Source organism: Chelmon rostratus, chromosome 8 (genome assembly GCF_017976325.1).
Source record: "Chelmon rostratus isolate fCheRos1 chromosome 8, fCheRos1.pri, whole genome shotgun sequence".
Classification (NCBI taxonomy): Eukaryota; Metazoa; Chordata; class Actinopteri; order Chaetodontiformes; family Chaetodontidae; genus Chelmon; species Chelmon rostratus.
The window spans coordinates 16,811,481-16,825,238 of record NC_055665.1 but is presented as its reverse complement, the minus strand read 5'-3'; the positions used below and the strand labels follow the sequence as shown (position 1 = coordinate 16,825,238).

The 13,758-nt window shown below is 43.4% G+C and overlaps 3 protein-coding genes across 16 annotated transcripts in view; 1 reads left to right on the top strand and 2 right to left on the bottom strand.

Annotated features, from left to right (window-relative positions):
- The window catches only part of LOC121609972 (focal adhesion kinase 1-like), a 64,655-nt gene extending 61,286 nt beyond the window's left edge, over positions 1-3,369 (top strand). For all 14 annotated transcript variants that reach the window (XM_041941821.1, XM_041941828.1, XM_041941827.1 and 11 more), the window contains 4 exons: positions 241-396; positions 809-889; positions 999-1,084; positions 1,384-3,369. In XM_041941821.1, coding sequence (XP_041797755.1) covers positions 241-396; positions 809-889; positions 999-1,084; positions 1,384-1,510 — 450 coding nt within the window. In that variant the 3' untranslated portion in view covers positions 1,511-3,369. The remainder of the gene's footprint in view (positions 1-240; positions 397-808; positions 890-998; positions 1,085-1,383) is intronic.
- Positions 3,370-3,526: 157 nt separating this feature from the next.
- LOC121609973 (prostate stem cell antigen-like) lies at positions 3,527-6,355 on the bottom strand. The gene is made up of 3 exons (XM_041941829.1): positions 6,210-6,355; positions 4,739-4,855; positions 3,527-4,463 (listed from the first exon to the last, which is right to left on the bottom strand). Exons 1-3 carry the CDS (start codon positions 6,250-6,252, stop codon positions 4,252-4,254), a joined length of 372 nt encoding a protein of 123 aa, XP_041797763.1. The 5' UTR covers positions 6,253-6,355; the 3' UTR covers positions 3,527-4,251.
- A 2,648-nt stretch (positions 6,356-9,003) lies between these two features.
- Positions 9,004-13,622, bottom strand: LOC121610917 (cleft lip and palate transmembrane protein 1-like protein). Its single transcript, XM_041943238.1, has 17 exons — positions 13,422-13,622; positions 12,850-12,941; positions 12,491-12,668; positions 12,281-12,396; positions 11,933-12,011; positions 11,730-11,847; positions 11,491-11,585; positions 11,236-11,320; positions 10,937-11,037; positions 10,790-10,849; positions 10,504-10,554; positions 10,333-10,415; positions 10,104-10,138; positions 9,891-9,946; positions 9,747-9,791; positions 9,352-9,485; positions 9,004-9,070 (listed from the first exon to the last, which is right to left on the bottom strand). Exons 1-17 carry the CDS (start codon positions 13,620-13,622, stop codon positions 9,004-9,006), a joined length of 1,596 nt encoding a protein of 531 aa, XP_041799172.1.
- Between the last annotated feature and the right edge of the window lie 136 nt (positions 13,623-13,758).

Genomic DNA, 13,758 nt, shown 5'->3' with positions numbered 1-13,758 from the left:
TCTCTTACTATTTAAAAAGCAGTTGTGTGTAAATTGAAATGATTTCACTTTCCGCCACTATTCTACCAAATTCAGCTATTTACAATAATGATGACTGTTTTGACATTAGGAGACTCATATTTTTCATCTGCATTGTCTCAACTTATTTTCTGTCATTCTCACTGTCCCCTCACAGACCTGCAGGTCTTTGTTCGTTCTTTCAGCCTGTCACTCATTGCTTCTTGTGCTCTCACGGTTCAGCTGCAGCCCCAAGAGATAAGCCCGCCCCCCACCGCCAACCTGGACCGCTCCAATGACAAGGTGTACGAGAACGTGACAGGACTGGTCAAAGCTGTGATCGAGATGTCGAGCAAGATTCAGCCAGCTCCTCCAGAGGAATACGTTCCCATGGTCAAGGTAACCGAGGCTCTCAGTGCAGCTTCTAAATTCATCAGTGTTTCTCAGGGGCCGTTGGATTTTCATTTTTTCCCTCTCGAGCTGCAATCTTTGACCTTAAAACTGAAAACAAAGGATAGAGATGTTCTGATGTACAGTTTAATGTCTTCTTCCCTTCACCACCGTGTAACCCTGTTTTAAAGAAATGACTGCACAGCTCTTCAGATGGTTGAATTTTAATTTTGGTTTGAATGTAATGACGAGGTGATGATGTTTTATATCCACAAGGTCAAAGGTCAGCTTGTATGTAAATGCATCTTGAGTGGTTGGTGAAGGCATCCAACCACAAAGTGTTAATTCTAGCTTTTAAAGGCCATGTAAATTCCTCTCGTAATTTTCTCTCTGTTTGTATAATTTTGTCTGTGTGTTTCAGGATGTGGGTCTGGCATTGAGGACATTATTGGCAACAGTGGATGAGACTCTGCCACAACTTCCAGCCAGTACACACAGAGAGGTAGACACACACACACACACGCTCTTGTGGTTTATCTGAAGCTTTGTGGAATCACTTACATTTTCTTCTGGTGGCACTTGGTAACATATTTGATGTTTTTCTTCAACAGATCGAGATGGCACAGAAACTTCTGAACTCTGACTTGGCAGAGCTCATTGGGAAGATGAAGTTAGCCCAACAATATGTGATGACCAGGTAGGTTGAAGCATACTGTCATTCCAGTGGTTAAAGTTGGGAGGCATCCTGATATTTCCAGGTGATAGACACCTACCTTTTTTATCTGCATTTTATGAAAGTTTCTTGTAAGCAGTCAAAAAAAGGGAATTTAATGTTGTTAATACATTCAGGAAAAGACTAAGAAATAATATGTGGTCAGTGTCTGGAAAAATGTCCAAACAGTCAGAGACAGAGTAACATTTCCACCAAAGGATATCAGCTGTCTTTACTTTCTGTGTACTAGTAACGTATGTGTGCATATGTTTGCTCTGTCTTAGTCTCCAGCAGGACTATAAGAAGCAGATGTTGACAGCGGCTCATGCTCTTGCAGTCGATGCCAAGAACCTGCTGGACGTCATCGACCAATCACGGCTCAAGATGATGGCACACTCCCGCCCGCACTAGCCCCACCTCAGCTTGAGCTGACCAACAGGAGCTGGTCTGCATCACTATGGTTACTGTTAGCAGAGGAGGACTAAAGACTCCTGGATTAATGACGTCAATCATGATATGTGAGAGCTGCTGGAGCCAACTGCTTTACATGACTGCGGCTCTGATGCTTTGACAGCAGTCCGTGAAGGATCATTAGATGTTGAATCCTGTGTGAGCTGCGGTTGTCTGTTCATCTGGGATAAAACTCTCCACCACTGTGACTTTCTTAATACAAGAACAGAGCAAAAACACCTCCTGAATCAGGGACTTGGCAGCTTCACTGTTGGGACTGGAATATAATGATGAGGAAGAGTGATGACTATGGGTGTCTATGGGTCTGGACTGGAAAAACTATAATGGGAGCGATTGGATCTGGACTTGACGTCGGGTGGATTAGTCATAGTGGGATACAACTCTCAAGCAAGCCATCAGAACCTGATCGGACCGTGTTTGATCTGCAACATATCTGCATGAAACTTCACCGCAGGAATGGACTTAGACGTCAGCCAGCAGCCGTGCCGGTACATTTGTTGATATCATCTGTTTTGACCCCTTGTTGTGAACCCTTTCCTCAGCTGAAATACCTCCACATCACCATGGACTCTTTTGAGCAGGCAGATCAAATCAGATGTTTTCTGTTCAGCTGCGGTGCTTTGAGCGAATGCTTCAATGAGGAGATTCCCAGTAAAGACGGTCTCGGTTTGGTTGGAGAAGCAGCCTCCCACCCCTCCATCGCCCCTCCCATTTCTCTCTTCCATGCATTCCCGTCCTCCCTCACCAGGTTTTATTTATAGACTCAGAAGTTGCAGAGGAGGAGACGGAGGGAGAGACGGGAAGAGCGTGTTAAAACTTGAGGATAGTCGATCGCAGGTCTGCTGCCTGAAGAAGAGGCCCACTTTTCTCCTCTTTCCTCTCTATTCCACTCACTGCTCTTTCCTTTTGTCCTCTCTGTCCCTCTCCTTCCCAAAGTCTTCCTCAGCTCCTCTGAGCAGGTTTTAAAGACTCCAAATGTGAAGAATCCAACTCTGTCTGGGTAAACGCTGCAGACAGGAAACTCCCCACTCGCACTCACTTTATTCTACTCTTTTTATTGGCTGGCTCCATGTTTTGTGTGTTGTTTTCAGCAGTCGCAGTCTTCTTCCTGTGTTCTGATATTCAATCCCAGCACTGACTCTGATGAGCAAAAATGAAAAAATAAAATAAAATGAACAGAAGGTGGATGTTGAGGAATCAGTCCGACTGAGTGGACACGTCCTGTTTATGGAGGAGGAAGAGGAGGACTTCGTGTCTCAGACTGGTCACTGAGCTGGACGTAACATGTTTCTGTGAGGACACCGTCTCCTCTTCTTTCTTTCCCCTCACCTGCAGTCTCAGTATCGTTCCGCTGTTCCTCATGTAAGACTGGTGCCACACCTTTAACTGTCCCCTCACCCACTGTTGTCACAAAGTGAATTTACCAGGGGACACAAACAAACCTCACAAGTAACTGGAACCTTCGTGCTTTGATTCCCGGTTTCTGTCAGGTCTTACTCTTTAAATATGTCCCTCTTAACAACAGGGAAGCAAACAAACATGAAATGGAGCCACATGACTGGAACTTGTCTTGCAGACACAAAACACTGAACTGAAAATACAGCAGATCACACGTGTCTTTGTTAATACTGACCCCACATGGAGTATGATTACTGCTATATGAAATATACTGGCGGCTGTACTGGTATAGCATGATATACTGGTATGGAGAGGAGCATATTTGCACAGCACCAAAAAAAAAAAAAAAAAACCCTACCTTTTTTTAACCCTATTTTACCCAGATTGGATCCATGTTCAGCCAGCAATGACACTACCAAATATCTGGGTTTTATGGGGATAAAAAAGGTCAAAAAAACAGTCTATTTTATCTCTTGTTGTTGCGTAAATCTGCTCATGTTGGTATATTGTAAGCTATACTGGTGTGTGTCACTGGTGAATTGTACAGAACTCGTACTAGTAAACACTGGTTTTTATTTTGTCTTCTGGGCTAAATCAGCCATCTTGTCAAATAGGAGGGAAAAAAACAATGAAATAAAATAACGATGAAATGGAAATCACACTGTCTACATCCTTCTCCGTGAGAGAGATTTATTTGGAAGCAATGCATTTCAGGGTTTTTTTTTATCTCTAGCATCTTTTAAGTTTGATTTAGATTTTCCCGGTTTCAAAGTCACGGCGTTGCATCTGGAAAATAAATTATTTGAAGGCTTTAAGCCAAAAGTGACACTTGAGTGATTTTGATTGTCCCGTGTTTGTGTCTGTGTAGGGTTTAATTAACAGAACCAAAATTCAGCAAATGGACAAATGTAGAGCCATGTCATGCCTCTGTATATGCTATGACCCTCTGAAGTGGTTTCAGACTGGAGATGGCTCATGCATTGGAATAAACAAGCACAGTCCACAATTAATTTGAGAGTTAAAGGTAGTATTCACATGAGATTTTAAAGCAAATATAAGTGCTCCAACAATGCTTAAAAACCTGTGTTCAGTGGCTATGACTACATTAGCATTCACATACAGCAGCCACATTTAAAGCACAATCTTCAACTGAATTACAGAGCTTAACAGTCTTTACATGATAAATTATGATACATCATTTTATATATTATTCATCCCAACACATTTCTGAGCAGAGCAGCAGGGTAACTCTGCTTTTCACTGCATTGTTTTTCCCACTGAGCTCAGTGTGACAGCAGGAATAACACACCTGCAGTCAAAAGCAGCAGTGCTGTGTGTGTGTGAGTGGACTCGGCTCCACTGAAGTTACACAAGTTGAAACTGTTGCAGCAGTTGACTGTGTTTCCGTTTCCGTTCGAGTCGACTGAGGCAGACGAGGCAGCTCCACTGCATGTGGCCCAGCTGGCACACTGCTTCACTATGGCTTTCGTAGAGCCTGAACAACACACACACACATACACAGGATTCTATATATTCTGGAGTGAAAGCCCATGTTTTCCCACATTTTCAGAGGTTGCACAATATTGCCAGATATGGCCAAAAGCTTTCATCAGAATTGCCTCCATCAAAGTTCCCGTTAATAAGAAAACATATCTACCACATAAAGAAACTGAAGAAACTGGTTTCAGTGCAATAAGATGTTTGGATCCTAAAAATCTGCACTTCTTTAGAACCTCGGCCCGGGATCTGAAGTTGTGTTTTCATTGTTACCTAAAATGTCGACGGCAGTCATGCAGGTGTCCAGCGGCGCCCGGCACTCCTGAGTGTTCTTGTTGCATTCTTCATTGGTGGCAGAAGAGCTGCACACGTAGCAGTCCAACGACAGCACTGCAGCACGAGGACAAAGGTAAACACACCGACACGTGACTTGAAGTGGGATTAAAAAATTCAAGATGCCATGAAGGCCAGTCCATTGATAAAAGCTCAGTGGGAAAAAAAACAACCAAAACAAAACATTTGGTCATGTTCAGAGTCCGACTCTGACCTCTTACCGAGTTGACTTGAGCAACTATTTTTTAAAAATCCTAACAGGCTATTGTAGAATCGACCGTACTAGAATGGGATCTGGAAGTCTTTGCTGTCTCTGTGACAGGAATCAAGACGTTTCTGAGAGCGACGCACAGACGATGCACACATGCTTGTTTCTTATCTAACAGAGCGAGCATTAAGAATCAAGATCAGGCTCCTGATTGTCTGCTCCTGCGTTAAAACCAACTACACCCAAAATTAAAATTTCTGTTTTCACCTCGGCAGACTGGATGTAAATGTAGATATTTTCAGTCTGACTATAGAGGAAGAACATGACAGAACTAGAGAAACCTTTATGATGCACAATAAAGTCCCATGAAAAAAAAAACGAAAATGAAAGACAGCATTGTCAAAACTTGTCAGGCTTGCTCCTTTAATTAGAAGAAGCAGCGAGTATTGAAAAGGAGGCTGCATGCTGTCCCTCCCATTCACAGTTTATTGTTCTCCCCTCTTATGTCAACGAGCTAATGATGAACATAAACACACGCCTGAAGTTGCAAATCTTCAATGAAACTTGTTTCCTGTATTACTACGTTCACCCTGGAGCCACTGAAGCAAACGGCAAAGACACAGAAGGTCTTAAAAACATGTGTTCACCTCTAACACAGATTAAATATTTATCAAGATAAAGAATGAGCAGCATTATATCTTAATAATTGATAAATGCAACATTTTCCTCAGCAACACCCTGATGATCAGACCACCCTTGCTTTTTGTTCATTCGTTATTATTATTGATCAATCTGTGAATTTACTATTATGCAGTAACAACAGCAAGTCTGTATACGTTCAAGAGCAACTGTGAGTGAGATGTAAAACCTAAGTCTTCAAATTGCCACCAGAAAGACCTGATAATTCAGTTTGTACAATAGTCAGTTTGATTAAAGCCTAACTTTCATCCTTCTAAAGCAGACTGTTTGTTTGATCGCAGCTAAAACAGGCTTTTTAGGGAGCACTGATTTTTAGGAGAATTTAGTCTTAACTGTGATTTTTTTAGGACCTAATGACCTCCCTGGATCCATGAGAAGATTTCTACATAATGTCACTGCCTCTGAGTTGAGCCCCTGACCACTGTGCCTGCACATTAAAGCCAAAAGCCTGAAAAAAGTCTCTTTGACCTGCGCTGTGAGGAGTCTGAGGTTAACCTGACATACCTGGAGAGACGAGGAGGCAGAGGAGCATGAGCCTGAGCAGCATCTTCGTTACAGGTGTGTGTGTGTGTTTGTGTTCACCACCCGAGCCTGCGCTGTCTGCTGTCAAACCTGGCACCCTGCTCTGTGTGTGTGTGTGTGTGTGTGTGTGTGTGTGTGTGTGTGTGTGTGTGTGTGTGTGTGTGTGTGTGTGGTTTCTATTGCTTGTTTTACAGGAGCACTTGATCCCAGCGGTTCCACCCACATCATCATCATCGGCACTGAAAGCATCTCATAAATGCCGTCTCGCTGTGTGTGCAGGACATTCCTAGACCTTGCTATGGTTTCACAGATACTTGTCCTTTATTTATCTACTGTCAGTCACAGGCACAATGTGGCTTATTGAGCTGAAGCTGCCGTTAACTGAAACACTGCCTGTGTCCCTGCGGGCTGAGGAAACAAGTGTTATGTCATGACTTTCGGCCAAACAGTTTTCACCTTTTCTCCTGGATTTGAGGCCACTGCTTGAATCCACATTGAAACCTACTGAATAATTTAAAAAATGCAATAAACTTTTGAATAATTGTTAGAATATTTTCCCTGATACCTCTGTTTGATTATGTGTGATTAGATATTTATATATATATTTGTTCTTATGTTTATCTTTCAATACATTTGCTCTATTTTCTTTATATGTATTTTTCCCCCTGTATTTACCTATATGACACAAATCATAAATCTAAATCATAAGTCACTAAAAGTGTGAGTACATTGAAACCAAGTATTTATTGATCCGTCATCCGTCAAATTAAATTATAGACTCATTTTGTTCTACAAGATTTTCACTGTGTAGGAGAGGCAAAAACTTACTGGACCTGGCCAATAACATCACACCAGCCCTGACTAACAGTCAGTATGGACTGTGGTCCCAGTTACTGCGAATAAAAGACACAAAAACAGCATGTATTTAATTTCAAAATGTGCAGCTTCAAAATATTCATGAGTTGAAGGTGTTCTCAGAATGACTGACGTCATCCTCATATCTGTCCTATCACATCTGTCCAGTGTTGACAGAGGAATGCACTGGCACACGCCCAGCACACACACACACACACACCCCATACACACCCACTGTCGCACACATGCACAAACATTTAGGATTCTCTGTTTATTAAGCTTTATCTCCTGACCTGGCCCAACCCAAATCTTACTGGAACACGGCGAGGATATTTATTCACGCCTCAAGAATCAAGACAACACAAACAAACACACACAAACACAATGCATGTGAGCAGAGTATGAAACTCCCTTAACAGAAACCAGTCAAGCTGCTGCCATAATTACCGGTCTACACGATTGCACGTGTTGATAGACACACTGACACACACACACATCACAGTAGTGGGCTTATTCCAATTTGCATAAACCTTTATTCCATATCATAAAAAAAATGTAACAAGCAGGATGCATTGCCCAAACAATGAAACTGACTACTAAAACAATAAAGAACTGACTTATACTTTGTAAATTATTCTCCAGCTCAAGCAAAGAAGCAGAAATTAGCTCAGAGATCAGCGTAAAACGATCACCAGAAACAGCTTGATAAAATCTAGATAGTTCATTTACAGTGAGTTCATGCCTTCTGTAGATAAATGCGTCTCCTCCGCTGTGATGCATTTGTGCTCTGAGCAAAAGGGAACAGATTCATAGTTCAATGAAGCGGCTCTGCTGTGTGTCGTAGGCCAAAACGTGTTGCAGGGATTTCACAGACACATGCCGCCAGGATATCTGTGGTCAAACTGCTGGCTTTGCAGCCTCTTCTTATGTGTTAACGTCGCAAGGTCAGTCTTTTTAATAGAGTTGTGTGTTGCAGTGGAGATAACTGTATGTAGCACATGAGGGGGAACATGAAGGGTGACAAAATACAAAAAAGACCTTATGTAATGACGTTTCAGACATACAAGGCTCACATCAAATCTACACGTCAGGTAGCTCAAACTGATTAAAGAGTAAAAAGTGCTTTATGTTACTGCTCTCATGCTGCTTATCTGCGAACCTGCAGGACCCACCTGCCCCGTCATCACAAAGTTTAAAAAAGCACAAACTATGTTGTGCTGAGTGTGCTGAGGGCAAATGTGCAAAATCATTTTCATTACATATGATGATGCAACCATAAAAAGTGATATTGTCATGGGTTTGAATATTTCAGTTTCTTTAAGCTTCATATAGCTTCAGTGAAGTGCTTTTTAGTCCTAAATATCCATTATTAGGAGCGACCCCATCTTACGTAAAATGCTACAACAAGCATATAGTACAGATTGACACTATATGTGTATAAATCTGTACAGAAAACATGTTATTATTTTTTCCTCAGAGCAAAATTTAAAGGGAGAGTCATGATTCAAGCTTATAGCCCAGGTCTGCAAACGTAACCCCCTCATGTGTGCATTAAGACCAGAATTAAGCACACATGCACGCTATGACTGGTGATACGATGCTGCGGGTATTCTTCTTAAAGGGTAACCCAGCATGTGCAGCAGACAGCGCCTGGAGATGAATGAGTTCAGTCACTGTCGCCGTGAAGGGGAAGCTTCACTGACGGCAAGCGAAAGGCTGCAGCACCACGAGTGTAAAGCACAGCAGCTCGTCTCGGGTCAGTCTGAAGCCGCCGTGGCACAGATGGCCGATTGTCCTGCCTGAGCCTCCGTTTCACATTTTCACCGCAGATCAACCTCTGTTTGATTTTCAAAGATGAGCTTTTGTGTGTTTGTGCATTCGTTTTATGGAAAAAAAAGAAGGAGAAGAACTTGACTCCTCCTCACTGAGTCTTTAGTTTCTTGCTGTGGGTCCCAGACTCTCGCCTTCTGGCCTTGGGGGCGTAACGCCTGGTAGAGATATGAGATGGAGGCAGGATTTTATTGTTGTTATTTCAGCTATGAACACAAAAATCCAGACAAAAGTCGTTCAGATGGATGGTGAATAGAAAAGCAGCAGCAACAAAAGGCTAAAAGTTGTTGTGAAACCTCTTTGTATACAGTTATTTGAACATGAGAAAGCAAAATTCTACTCGACATATGTCTGCTACCCAGTTTCACTTTGTGTACAACATGAAATCAAACACTGGTGGGTACTGTGTTTATGTGCTCTGTGTAAATGTACGTCCTACCTTCGCTGGTAGAGGTAGAGGAAGAAGAGCAGCTCATCTCTGAAGCAGGAAAGCTGATGAGAGGAGGAGAAGGACCCAGAGGAGGAGAAAAAGGAGGCACAGGAGCACAGATCTGAGATCAGCGTGTTCACCCCCTGATGTGGAGAGGAGAGGAAGGAGAGAAAAATGAACTCACTCAAGTTAAAGTTGATTTAAAATGCTTTTCCAGCTGTTATCTGACAACAGTAAACTACTGTAAAACAGAGGAGGACAAAACAGTCGAAGTGGAAGCATTTTAATGCAAAGTTATCACGAAAAGTTTGCAACAAAAACACAAAGGTCATCTGCTCTTGGCTGCACAAAGTACGTCACCGCTACTGTTTGTGAATGAGCCAGAGAGGCAGAGTCACACTCACTCTGTACATCAACACTGTCCCCTGCAGGTGGCTCACGGACCTCAACTGATCCGAGTGCAGAAAGACAGAGAGGAAGAGTCAGAGGCAGCGTTCATACAGCAATTTACAGGATTTGAATTATTTTGCATTAGGTGCATGACAGACCTTGTGATTGATGAAGAGCTGCGGGGCCATAGACAGGAAGCCAAAGGCATAGACTCCTGAGAGGAGGAGAGCGTAAGTGTCAGTGCGGCACACTGGTGGTCAGTATAAAAGTAAAGGCATCAGCTCACTGTAAGAAGACAAACTGGCAAGAATTAACTGAAGTTCACTGAAAAAGTTGACAAATGAACTCAAATGGGTGTTAGGTCGACTCACCAGTCACCAGGCTGTTGATCAACCAGGAATAGTAGCTGTCAGAAAACATTAAATACAATTTCATGTTAGCATAAACATCAGACATGCATAAACATGTTCTAGCTTTTTAATATATGTGTAGCAGAAAGTGTTTGTCTTGAAATGTAGACCACACAAATGAGTGTGGGGCATTTGGCAGTGTCCCAAGACGACATTTAAACCAGAAGACTGACGATAGCGATCAGCTCACCTCTTTTGACGCAAGTAGGCCAGCGAGAAAATAGCCCCACTGATGCACAGAGGATAGACCAAGTAGGACAAGTATCTGGACGCCTGGAGAGAAAACCACAGACATAAAATACACAAGAATATAAAATCAGGGGTGTAACAACAACAGGGGAACACAGAAACATACTGATACCTGTGTGTCATACTCCACTGTCCTTCTTTCTTCTTCGTCCAGCTTATTTACCTGCACAGTAAAGCAGGTGGCAGTCTTAGAAAAAAACGTATTGATTATCTGCATTATGGCTGCACACATGCTCGTGCAGAACAAAGCATCAATAAGTGCTTTAAATTAACTAAAAAAAGAGCCAAAATGCTGCTAATATGCATATTAAGGAGCAACCAGTTAATGGTGAATATATATACTTAATATAAAATGTTAAAACTACTGTGAGCAGACGGCTGAATGGCACCATACTCACATGGACTTTGGAGCTTTTCGACAGCCACTGGATGTTAAACACTTTAAACACCTTCCACACCTGCCGGGATGACAGATCAGCTTCGTTTGTTTCAGCTTGATCTTTATTTGACACTTTCTGTTGGAGGAGACTGATTATACCAAATACCTCTACACACGCTCCCAGTCCGACAGGAAGCAGCACCAGCAGACTGGTCTCCTCCAGCAGGTGGAGGAAAATCAGCAAAGTGCTGAGACAACGCCACAGAACTGCAGATAGACAGGGGGGAGACAGTTTGGCCTTAAAGTGAGCCATTTTCCAGGCACTGCCTTAGTGTGGCAGATCATTTGCAGCAAAGCTGTATTGTAATGTTGCTCATGATTGCTTGTAAGGCTTCCGCAGCAAAGCGTTTAGTATTGCAAACTAGTTTAAGAAGTCAAGCTTGCGTGATTTGCTGATTTTCTCACCAGACTTCCTGGACATTCCCGCCATGCTCTTCTTTTTTAGCCATGAGCTGATGTCATTTTTAAGAGCCAGGAATTCACAGATGAGCTGCAGAAAACCACACGTGCGGAGGAGAAAAAACATTTCATTTCGCAATGCTTCGTTTGCAGCACGCCTGAGTCGCCACGTGCCCTGCAGGCACACTGTGCTGCATATAGAGAGACTGTGGACTCCAATGTGCACGGTGTGGTATTTTTCGTGGTGTTGTATGATCTTACCTGTAGAGCTGTGATGAGTGCAGTCAACACTAACAGGTAGAGGTTGGAGCTCACCAAAGTTTCTTTAATCTCATCTATGTTCTCCTCTGTGAAGCCTAGACGAACACAAAGACGCAGTATCAAAGGATTTATTAAACAAACACCAAAAGGTTGCAGACTGGAGACCACGTCCTGCCCTTTAAAATCCTGACTCTCCAGATCATTACGTGTCTTTTATATCTCATATTTTATCATCTCACCAAACTGTCGCAGTGAGTAAACCACATCCTGTAGATGCACCCAGAACCTGAACCCCCTTAAAGAGATCCCCTCATAGGACACAGTCAGAGGGAGGTGAGTAGTGCTGCTGCTGATCTCCTGTGAGTGTACGGACAGATAGATGCAGGGTCATTCCACTGACACCCCCGGCGTTTATTAGACACTGAGTGTAAAATCATCCTACCACGAGGTCTCTGACTCTGAAGCTGAGCTCGTTCACCAGCAGCAGAGGGAGGTAGATCATCTGCCTGCCGTCCTGAGAGCTGCCGGGAGAGAAAGAGTCATTCAAACACAGCCATGTCTCACTGCACAGATTGGAGCCTCTTTCCTGTTATACATTGTGCATCATTGTTCATATCACATAAGAGTTTCATGTTTTATTTTGCGTGTTTGATAAACTGAATGAGCGTTTATTGGATTTCCGCCCACGCTGCAGCCACTCAGGCGCTGAAGAGACGCAGCAGTAGAGCAGAAGTCAGCAGCGCTGTGACTGATCGCTTAGCTCTGACCTCCAAAGCTCCCTGTCACTTACACTCTCATGTAGCGCCGCACGTCACTAGGAAGCCCCGCCTTGTTGAAGGTGAAGTCCTCTGACATCATTGTGATTGACAGGTGGGGTCTCCAGTGGGATACAGGATTCTCTGATCTCTGCCGGAGCCACAAAAAACACTTATTTGCTGCAGGGCCACATGTGGAGAATGGGTAAATGCAATACTACAACAGATCGTGAAGTACAGTTTACCTTCAGCATGTCTCTCTGGCCCTCGGTGTGTGTGGGAGTGATGTAAGTTGTGAGCTGAGCTGCGTAGTGGACTTCTCTGCTGTCCTCCAGAGGTGAAACACTGGCTTTATGAACATACACGACTGCATACAGAGTGCCATTAGCCCGGGTCTCCTGTGGCAGAGAGACATTCACCTGCCTATAGATTGAGAGAGAGTAAATTAAAACAGCCAGTCTCATGTACCAATAAGCGTATTTGCTCTTAATAAATAATTCTTATGCTGTTCGTGTTATTGCATTTATTTAAATCTCTGTATCTACAACGTAAGAGACACACACTCTGTTCATGGTACCGTGTTGTATTAACGTGTCAAACCCACCTCTCAAATGTAGAGTGTGGGTCAAATGGGTCTACTTTCACAGCAAGGTTGAGTTGGCTGTTGTCTGGCACGAGGCAGGTGAAGACACTCAGCTGCATTAAAGAAAAGAGAGGAAGAGTATCAAAGCAGTCTTTGTAGTAAACCTTCGAGTTCAGGTGTAAAACGAGATGAAATGTGACAGAACAACAGAAAACCGGACTTTATGTTAAAAAAATGTGTGTTATGTTTCTCTGGGTGATTGAAGTGACCTCAAACACAGCTGCAGAGGCAGAAACACACAACTTGATGATCATTAATGTGTGTTTTACAAACACCTGATGTCTTTGTATTTAAGAAAATGAGCACAAAACATCTTCATCTGAAAAAATAAATCATCTGTGTTGTAGACAACACATGATGTGCCATGCTGAGCAGTGCTGGCTGATAGTAGTCTGTTTACTTATTGTCAGCTGAGTGACCGGGTCCATGCAGGACAGTCTTGAGCTGGATCACACAGACATGGAGATCTGGTGTCCCTGATGTGTCTGTTGGCGGTGATGAGTGAGGAAGAAGAAACAGCGGCCTGTGCTAACCTGCAGTCTGGGTCTTGACGCCAGGTAGGAGGCGATGCAGTGCTCTCCTCTGCCTCCATCGCAGGGTTTAGTGTTGAGGAAGCCGCACAGCAGCCACACGGTGTGGAGCATATAAACCACGAAGACCCCGAGCAGCAGCTTAGCGATGGAGCTCCTTTTAGCGCCGCTGTCCGCGGGCTTAGAGTAACACGATGGGAACATGACAGCTACTGAAGAACAAGATTAACAACGACTAAATAACGCACACAAAAAAATGGACGTGGTCCGGTTTGAGGACGAAGCTGCTGATGATCGGATGCAGCGTCAACACAGTGAAATCCCCACGCTTCCTCCGCGC